Genomic DNA, 10246 nt, shown 5'->3' with positions numbered 1-10246 from the left:
TTTGGATTCGATTAATCAGTATATATATATACCCAGCACTAATATATATATATATCTCACTTTACTTTACATTACTTGACCTTACTTACATATTGCCTGATTTTGCAAATGTTTTTAAATATCTGATGGTTGTGTTTTATTTTTAGTTGTTTATTCTATGATGTTATTTTATCACTTTAACGTATTCTTACTCTAAACTTCTACTTATATTATTTCAAGTAATGACATTTTATTTTTATGGTTTTAGTTGAAAATAATTACCCAGTGACAGTGTCCCCCCCCCCCCCCCCCCTCTAGATTTATACCATATACATATATATATATATTTAAATGTTTAGCATAAACAGAAATATACATATAAATTACATGTATATTTCTGTTTATGCTAAACGTTTATATATATATATATATATGGTCAGGTTGTTTTCAGGAGTAGTTAGTGACAAGGAGAACATTTCTTTATTGTCCATTTGTGTTAAGAACATTGAAGAGATCAATTTCTAAGTGGAAATTTTATGATCTAAAAAAAAACGGAGAATCTCATCGGTCACTGAACTTTTTTCAGTCGAGGGCCTCCATGGTATAAGGAATTTTATTTTACATTTTCATGAGATTTGATGCCTGCTAATGTACACATTAAAATATTAAACTTCACATATTTTAAAAGAAAAAGTTATTTTCTCACTTGCATTAATAACAAACTGCTGTCAGTCGGACAACAAACGATTGAGCTGATGACAATTTGAACGTATTTTCCACGTTTTATATACATTATCTACATAACAGCGTTCATCTCCTGTATATGCATATAAAGTTTGCCAAAACAAAGGACGTTATTAATAACAGTCAGGATACACTGTAAAAAGTGATCAGTTGACTTAACTTAAAAAAATTGAGAAAACCCGTTGCCTTTAAAATTATTAAGTATATAAACTTCATGCTTAATCGAACAAATTAAGTTATGTGGTATAGTCAAGCAAGTTCACCGAACTCAATTTTTTTTTCAATTAAGCATTGCATTTATTTACTTAAGAATTAAAGCAACAGGTTTACTAAATTTAAGTAAGTGAATTGAACACTTTTTACAGTGTATTCAATGGTTTACCCTCATCCTGAAAAATCAGAAAACGTGAATGATATTTCTCGCTAAAAATGCCTGCAAACAACACTGTGAGTTTGAGTTCATTGATGATTTGTGTCTCAGAGCTTCACAGCTGTACACCTCCATTAACACCCTCACACACACACACACACACACACACACACACACACACACACACACACACACACACACACACACACACACACACACACACACACAGTAGTGAAAGGACCAGCTGATGCGCCTGCGCTGTGGATATTCTTTAATGCACATTAACGCAAAGAATCCGGAGTACAATACAAACAGTTTAATTGTGTCATTAACAATCAGTAACCACTCCTAGTTAGAACATTTCTGCGTAAAGAAACAAAGAAACACTTATAAAACAGTCAGTCGTAACAAAATAACTGGTGTTCTCATTGCAATAAACTCATAAAAAAAGAACCACTTTTTTTATACATCATATTTATACAGGAATAGCTTTGAATTGGATCTTTAACCAAAGGAAGACACATTGCAAACATCGATTTCACACAAATTGCATATGTTTTTCTCTCTAAGGTGGTCTATAGGTTAGTCATTTACCTAAGCTTATTTGCATGATAGTAAAAATTGCATACAACATTAATCGTGAAGCTCGTAGCATGAGTTGCTTGACATACAGCACTTTTTTAGGCAACTGTTAAAGCACATGTTTCCATTTAAAACGTTAAGACACTTCTGATTTTACTGCCCATCAAAATCACATTTATAAATAGAAAAAAGATCAGTAAAATGACGGAAGTGCTCCGAAAACGTAATTACACCAGAACGCAAAATAAATAAATAATGCAGGACGATGATGAGGAGGTTGTGATTCACATTTAAAACTGTGGAATTCCAGGATTTTACAGTGACCAAAGTTTTGCAAAATAATCTAACATCGGCAGTGCCATATAGTACAAGGCATTTGTTGGCATAGTTTCTTTAAGACTGTATACTTTTTTACAATTAATATATGTCTATGTATATATATATATATATATAGATATTTATATTTCTTCAAAGCAAATAATAATAATAAGATTTCCCCGGGTTTCCCTGCAGGTCATCGGGATCCAGAGACAGATTTCAGTGCCTTCGTCTATACCCCTCGTCTCCAATTTCATGCATTTTCTTTTCTTTTTATATAAAAATCCAGTTAACATCACATACGTAAACATCAAAGTCTATCAAACTCCATTGACTTTCCTTTTTTTTTTTAAACCAGTAGTTTAAAATCAGTGTAAAAACAACAGATAACAAGTGCAGTCGGCAAATATCCACAGCAACATACCGTCCTCTTAAAGGAATAGTTCATGTTTCCTCACGCTCGCGTCATCCTGAAGAATATTTCTACATCATAGAAGTGAATGAGAACTGGGGCCGTCATGAACACACACTCATGCGACCTCAGATAACCATGTTGGGACTACGGATGGAAACTAGCATTGTGCTAAATCCAATTTCGATTGTACGTTCATTAATATGCACTGTCCCATCTAAATAAACAGAAAAAAAAGAAAAAAAATGTTGTGAGATATATGATATAAAATAACTCACACCGTGATATTTTGGTTATTTGATCATTTCAAGTTTTTGACTGATGTCAGACTTGATTTTTTTTTATTATGACCAAAAGAGATAATAAAGTCTGACATCAGTCAAAAACTTGAAACTTATGTGACTTTAATTTATTTGTTTATATTTGTAATGTACTCAAACCTAAAGATTCAATTACGTAGTTTGAGATCAGTGCAAAAACTTCAAAATTATATAAACAAACATTTTTCTCTCTATTTTCTTTTTTTTTTTTTTATTAACCAAAAAAATTAAATAGAGAAACATTTTTGTTTAATAATTTTGAAGTTTTTGCACTGATCTCAAACTACGTAATTGAATCTTTAGGTTTGAGTACATTACAAATATAAACAAATAAATTAAAGCCAAATAAGTTGCATTTACATCAAACATAATCATACCGCTATATATATATATAGTTACTGTGCTATATAAAGTATGGACTGATTTATGACTATTATAATGCTTTTGTGCAGTTTGAAGCCTGACGGCCCGAATCAACATTCACTTCATAAGAAACTGGTTTTCAGAAACGATTTTTCTTCATGTAAGAGTGAACTAATCCTTTAAGATTTATTTTTATAATTTTTTTTATTTTTACATTTTGTTTGTGCAGATTATTGAAATGATGCACGAGTCTTTACAGTGAAATAATCCACGCATTACAAAAAAACTGTGAAAGTGAATCATCTGTGTATTATTCAGTCTGGAGTCTACAGTTCGGCTCGTGTCACACAGACGAGAGAGAGAGAGAGAGAGAGAGATTGGGGTGATCGAGGTCCGTCACTCTTTGGCCTCCTGCTCAGTTTGGGCCGGGCCCATAGCGTGCGCTTCGTTCGCCAGGTGTTCCTCCAGTTTAACGGAGAACATGGTGTTGTTGGTCTGAACGCTCTCGTCCAGCTCGGTCATCAACTCGCTGTCCTTGAAGTCCGTCAGGCCCTCGTCCTTGTGGTTGATGCTCGAGGGGAACCCCACGGGCTCCTTCAGCTTGCCGGCGTGGTTGATGTAGAAGCGCTGGTTCTGGAAGAACTTGATGATGGTGTGTTTGGGCAGGTCGAGCTGAGCGGAGAGTGTGTGTATGGCCTCCTCGTCGGGATACAGGCCCACGTCCTGAATGAAGCTCTGCAGGATCCCCAGCGCCTCCATGGAGATCCGGTTAGTTTGGCGGCTCTTGCATCGGTTCTCGTCCTCCGTCTCGGCGGGTGAAGCCATGGAGGGCTGTCGGGGGGGCAGGCGGGGGCCCGTCTGCTGCAAGGGCTGCTGGGATAGCGGAGGCTGAGAGGGGTGAGGCAGGGGCAGCTGGGCTTGGAGCTGAGAGGACGGGTGCTGATGAGTCTGAGACACACACACACACACAAGCTGTCAGTCATATATCAAATATACATTATGACATTAGTTTCGCTCAAAGTGTAAAAGAATGTATTGACGTTTTTACATCGATGTCAGACTTATTACTGGTTTGAGTCCATTATGCCCGAAATAAAAATTGTTTAATTAAAAATTAAATAAAAAAGATCAAATAGAATAAAAAAGAGCAACGTTGTTTAATACTTAGATATTTTGGTTCAAGTCCATTACAATCAAAATTATTATTAAATAAAGTAAATTAAAGTAAAGTAAAAAAGAAAAGAAAAAAAGAGAGAAACATTGTTTAATAATTTGATCCTTTGGTTAGAGTCAATTACAATCAAAATTAAATAAAGTCAAAGGTAAAGTCAAATAAAATAAATGAGAAAAACATTCTTGTTAAATAATTTGAGTCCATTACAATCAAAATAAATAAGATCAACAAAAATAAAATAATAATTGGATGTTTTTGCACTGATGTCCAACTTATTCATTTGTTAGGAATAATTTAATCTTTAGTTTGAGTCAATAAAATAAAACATTTGTTTGATATTTTGAAGTTTCTGTATTGATGTCAGACTTGATTTGTTAAGAATAAACAATGATATATTGGTCTTATTCCATTATGAAACTAAACTACTAAACTCAAACTAAACTAAACTAGTTTAAGTTTTAGTTTAGTTTAAAGTTTTCTTTTAGTTTAAAGTTTTAGTTTAGTAGTTTAGGTTTAGTTTAAAGTTTTAGTTTAGTTTGAGTTTAGTAGTTTAGTTTAAAGTTTTAGTTTAGTTTGAGTTTAGTAGTTTAGGTGTAGTTTAAGTTTTAGTTTAGTTTAAACTAACTAAACTTAAACTAAACTAAACTAAACTAAACTAAACTAAACTAAACTACTAAACTCAAACTAAACTAAAACTTTAAACTAAAACTTTAAACTAAAAGAAAACTTTAAACTAAACTAAAACGAAACATTTAAGTTAGAGTCATTAATTGTATAATAAAATAAAAGGAGATGATGAAAAGATTTCCTAGCAAAAATAGCCCTATTGTGATCGATAAATGATGATATAGGAGTTTATTCATATTCAAAACTCATCTGTGTATTTCCCAGCTCTACCTGCTCTCATTAATGTTCCCGTGAACACACACACACACACACACACACACGAACTCTTCATCAGAATATTCACATTAAAAGTGGCGGTCTGTTGATTGCTTATCAAGCGCTATTGAAACGCTGTAGCTCAACACGGTAAACACAGACTCGTGTGTGTGTGTGTGTGTGTGTGTGTGTGTGTGTGTGTGTGTGTGTGTGTGTCCTGTGAGAGATGTGCTATCGGTGTCTGTGTTTAGGCCACTTTCACATCGATCTAAACACATGACACATTCGCTCTGAAATGTGCCATTGTTCGTGAGTTTGGGCCATTGTGGCGGCAGCTGCTGCTTTCCACACACTATACACACGGCTTTTCCCGGGACATTCCCAGAGGGAACGGGAATGCTTGATAACATTTTTGCAAGTGCACTAGTCTCCTGATAACATTTCAAAGACACTGGAATATAATAGGCAGAAATAAATGGGACATGAGCAAGTACAAGACATCAAGGTCAGCGACTGACACGCAGCGCATTAAAGCTGAAGAGTAATTCTACATTATGAAAAAAATGTGTGTTTTCTCTTTAAAAAGCGGTTTCTTAGCTTCGCGTCGCACCAAAAAACTCTTTAACCGATTAAAAATAATAATAATAACAAAATCAGCAATGTATGGCATTTTGGATTTGATGGCTATATTTTTTTATTTTTAAATAAAATGAAAAACATTTAATAATTTTCAATTAAGAGTCAATAAAATACAATTCTTGTTTAATAATTTAATATTTTAGTTTGAGTCAATTACAATTGCAATAAAAAAACATGAGATTATTAAAGTGGAATTTGTATTTTTCATTATTTAATGTTGTTTTATTGCCATTGTAATTTACTCAAACCAAAATATCAAATTATTAAACAAGAATTTTATTTTATTGACAAACCAAAAGATCAAATTATGTTTGATATCAAAAACATGAAATTATTAAACTGGAATTTTTATTTTTGATTATTTCATGTTTTTGCACTGATATCAAACATAATTTAATCTTTTAATTTGATATTTTGGTAAGAGTCAAAATAAAATAAAAGGTAAAAGAGGTAAATAAGAGTTTGTTTGTTTTTTATCACAGTTTTGTACGGCATTTTGTATTTTACGGCTTTATTATCCCACAGCATGCATTTATGTTTATGCATTTATGTTTATGCATTTATGTTTATGTAAATGCTTGTTCACACTTTACAATAAGGTCTCATATTTCTTAACATTAATGCATTAGCTAATATTAACATCTCATATTTCTTAACATTAATGCATTAGCTAATATTAACATCTCATATTTCTTAACATTAATGCATTAGCTAATATTAACATATCATATTTCTTAACATTAATGCATTAGCTAATATTAACACCTCATATTTCTTAACATTAATGTATTAGCTAATATTAACATCTCATATTTCCTAACATTAATGCATTAGCTAATATTAACATCTCATATTTCTTAACATTAATGTATTAGCTAATATTAACATCTCATATTTCCTAACATTAATGCATTAGCTAATATTAACATCTCATATTTCTTAACATTTATGCATTAGCTAATATTAACATATCATATTTCTTAACATTAATGTATTAGCTAATATTAACATATCATATTTCTTAACATTAATGCATTAGCTAATATTAACATCTCATATTTCTTAACATTAATGCATTAGCTAATATTAACATCTCATATTTCTTAACATTAATGCATTAGCTAATATTAACATCTCATATTTCTTAACATTAATGCATTAGCTAATATTAACATCTCATATTTCTTAACATTAATGCATTAGCTAATATTAACATCTCATATTTCTTAACATTAATGCATTAGCTAATATTAACGTCTCATATTTCTTAACATTAATGCATTAGCTAATATTAACGTCTCATATTTCTTAACATTAAAGCATTAGGTAATATTAACGTCTCATATTTCTTAACATTAATGCATTAGCTAATATTAACATCTCATATTTCTTAACATTAATGCATTAGCTAATATTAACATCTCATATTTCTTAACATTAATGCATTAGCTAATATTAACATCTCATATTTCTTAACATTAATGCATTAGCTAATATTAACATCTCATAGACGGGTCTCCGCATCTTAAGTGCTGAAAATGGAAGTGAATAAATGTTTTTCTTCCCGCATAATATTTTCTTGCAATGACCATATGCTTGCGAGTAAACAAAATAATATCTGATCAAATACGCAGCTGTAACCACGAGAACTTGGGGATTTTTGTGATTAAATTTAGATTCTGAATAGTGATGAATTTATCAAAATAACTGGAGCTGTCCTTAATATCTAAACGCAGACAAACGATGTTGCTAATTACACCGCAAACGATCAAATGATCAAAAGTGTCTTAATTAGACATGTTTCTGCTAAAATAAAACTAAAATAAAGGCATTACCACATGATTATTTAATACATAAACCCTCTTCCATTGAATTTCCAACAAAAATAGCGAAATAACTCGGCCTTAATCATGCGAACGGCATATTTCATTTCTGACAGGAATGATTGTTCAATGGATTTTAATGTTGTTTAAAGTCCCTCTGTATGGAAACTCCAGCTTTTAATGTTGTTTATGTGTCTATGTGGTGTTTTTAATATGCTTTAAGACAAACCATGTGTAAATTCATAAGTGGACAGCATTGCTGAGTATTTTCTGCTTAAAACTGCAGTGAACCAAAGACAGTCTCAAAAACACGGTTTGAAATCGCTGGTGTTTCTGACGTCACACACTACCTTGTAACCAATCAGATCAACGTGTGATCGTCCACCAGTGGATCTCTGAGTGAGTGAGTGAGTGAGTGGAGGCGGGGCTCATTTGCATATTCATAGAACCGCGTACACTAAATGAGGCAAGAGTGTCGAGTTACATTCAAGATATTTTTAGTAAATATGCAATTTTAGTGATCAAATATGAGTTTTAAGGAATAAAAAAATGGACCGGTACGGGGTCTGTGGTGTGTGTGTGTGTGTGTCTGACCTGACCTGACCTGTAGGGGGTCTGTGGTATGTGTGTGTGTCTGACTGACCTGTAGGGGGTCTGTGGTGTGTGTGTGTGTGTGTGTGTGTTTGTGTGTGTGTCTGACCTGACCTGACCTGTAGGGGGTCTGTGGTGTGTGTGTGTGTGTGTCTGACCTGTAGATGGTCTGTGGTGTGTGTGTGTGTGTGTGTGTGTGTCTGACCTGTAGATGGTCTGTTGTGTTTGTGTGTGTGTGTGTGTCTGTGTGTGTGTGTGTGTGTGTGACTGACCTGTAGGGGGTCTGTTGTGTGTGTGTGTGTGTGTGTCTGTCTGTCTGTGTCTGTGTGTGTGTGTGTGTGTGACTGACCTGTAGGGGGTCTGGTGTGTGTGTGTGTGTGTGTCTGTGTCTGTGGTGTGTGTGTGTGGGTCTGTGGTGTGTGTGTGTGTGTGTGTGTGTGTGTGTGTGTGTGTGTGTGGGTCTGTGGTGTGTGTGTGTGTGTGTGGGTCTGTGGTGTGTGTGTGTGTGTGTGTGTGTGTGTGCGTGAGTGAGTGTGTGTGTGTGTGTGTGTGTGTGACTGACCTGTAGGGGGTCTGTGGTGTGTGTGTGTGTGTGTGTGTGTGTGTGTGTGTGTGTGTGTGTGTGTGTGAGTGTGTGTGAGTGTGTGTGACTGACCTGTAGGGGGTCTGTGGTGTGTGTGTGTGTGTGTGTGTGTGTGTGTGTGTGTGTGACTGACCTGTAGGGGGTCTGGTGTGTGTGTGTGTGTGTGTCTGTGGTGTGTGTGTGTGTGTGTGTGTGTGTGGGTCTGTGGTGTGTGTGTGTGTGTGTGGGTCTGTGGTGTGTGTGTGTGTGTGTGTGTGTGTGTGTGTGCGTGAGTGAGTGTGTGTGTGTGTGTGTGTGTGTGACTGACCTGTAGGGGGTCTGTGGTGTGTGTGTGTGTGTGTGTGTGTGTGTGTGTGTGTGTGTGTGTGTGTGTGTGTGTGACTGACCTGTAGGGGGTCTGTGGGCATGTGCATTAGGTGAGGTGGTCTGTCCACATGGTGTTGCTGTCCTCCGTTGCTCTCCTGCTCATATATAGCGTCACGCTCCATTTGGGACAAACTCAGGAACCGGCGGATCATGGACAGGTTCTCCCAGAGCGTGCGGTTCTCCGGGGACGGGTCTTCTTTCCAGCGCAGGAGTTCACACAGCCAACCCTGCAGGAGAGAACACAACACACACCTCGGTTTATTCATGTTTGTGGACATCTCTTCTGCTCACTATTTATCCGATCAAAAACACAGTAATATTGATAAATATTATAATAATGTAAAATAGCTGTTTTCTATGTGAATATACAGTAAAGTGTAATTTATTCCTGTGATCAAAGCTGAATTTTCAGCATCATTACTCCAGTCTTCAGTGTCACGTGATCCTTCAGAAATCGGTATAATATGAGGATCTGATACTCAAGAAACATTTATGATTATTATCAGTGTTGAAAACAGTTGTGCTGCTGCTTCATATTTTTGTGGAAACTGTGAAAATATTTGTTTTCAGGATTCTTTGATGAATAGAAAGTTCAAAAGAACAGCATTCATTTGAAATATAATCGTTTGTAACGTTATAAATGTATTTACTGCCACTTTTGATAAATGAATGCATCCTACCACAAACGTAGAACAGGAAAATTAATCAGAACCAAGTTAAAGAGGCCATTTTATGCCCTTTTTTACAGTCTTGATGTTGTTTTCAGGCTCTACTAGAAAGGTTTTCCTGCTTGAATGTTGATTATTTGTCTCATATTCTCCATTGTTGCGGCTCCTCTCTTCCCAGTCTGTCAGTAACGCTCTGTTTACTTCCTGTCTCTATGAAGCCCCGCCTTCTGAAAAGCACACTGTGCTCTGATTGGCCGGCTGGATCAGTGTGTTGTGATTGGTCGAGCGCTTCGAGTGTGTTTGAGAAATGTCCCGCCCCTTACCATAACCGCCAGTTTAACACACTACTAACTAACTCAACCAGGCCACGCCCCTTTATTCTGCGTATGAATTATTATAATGAGGAATATTGTGACGTGTTCGTTCCCGGAA

General features: G+C 35.2%; 1 protein-coding gene across 12 annotated transcripts in view; it reads right to left on the bottom strand.

Moving 5' to 3' along the window:
• Positions 1-2274: 2274 nt before the first annotated feature.
• The window catches only part of satb1b (SATB homeobox 1b), a 63373-nt gene continuing 55401 nt past the window's right edge, over positions 2275-10246 (bottom strand). For all 12 annotated transcript variants that reach the window (XM_079627117.1, XM_079627123.1, XM_079627126.1 and 9 more), the window contains 2 exons: positions 9167-9373; positions 2275-4036 (listed from right to left, as the gene is read on the bottom strand). In XM_079627117.1, the coding sequence (XP_079483243.1) occupies positions 3485-4036; positions 9167-9373 (759 nt within the window). In that variant the 3' untranslated portion in view covers positions 2275-3484. The remainder of the gene's footprint in view (positions 4037-9166; positions 9374-10246) is intronic.

Source organism: Phoxinus phoxinus, assembly GCF_949152265.1.
Source record: "Phoxinus phoxinus genome assembly, chromosome: 10".
Lineage (NCBI taxonomy): Eukaryota > Metazoa > Chordata > Actinopteri > Cypriniformes > Leuciscidae > Phoxinus > Phoxinus phoxinus.
This window is presented reverse-complemented; position numbering and strand designations above follow the sequence as displayed.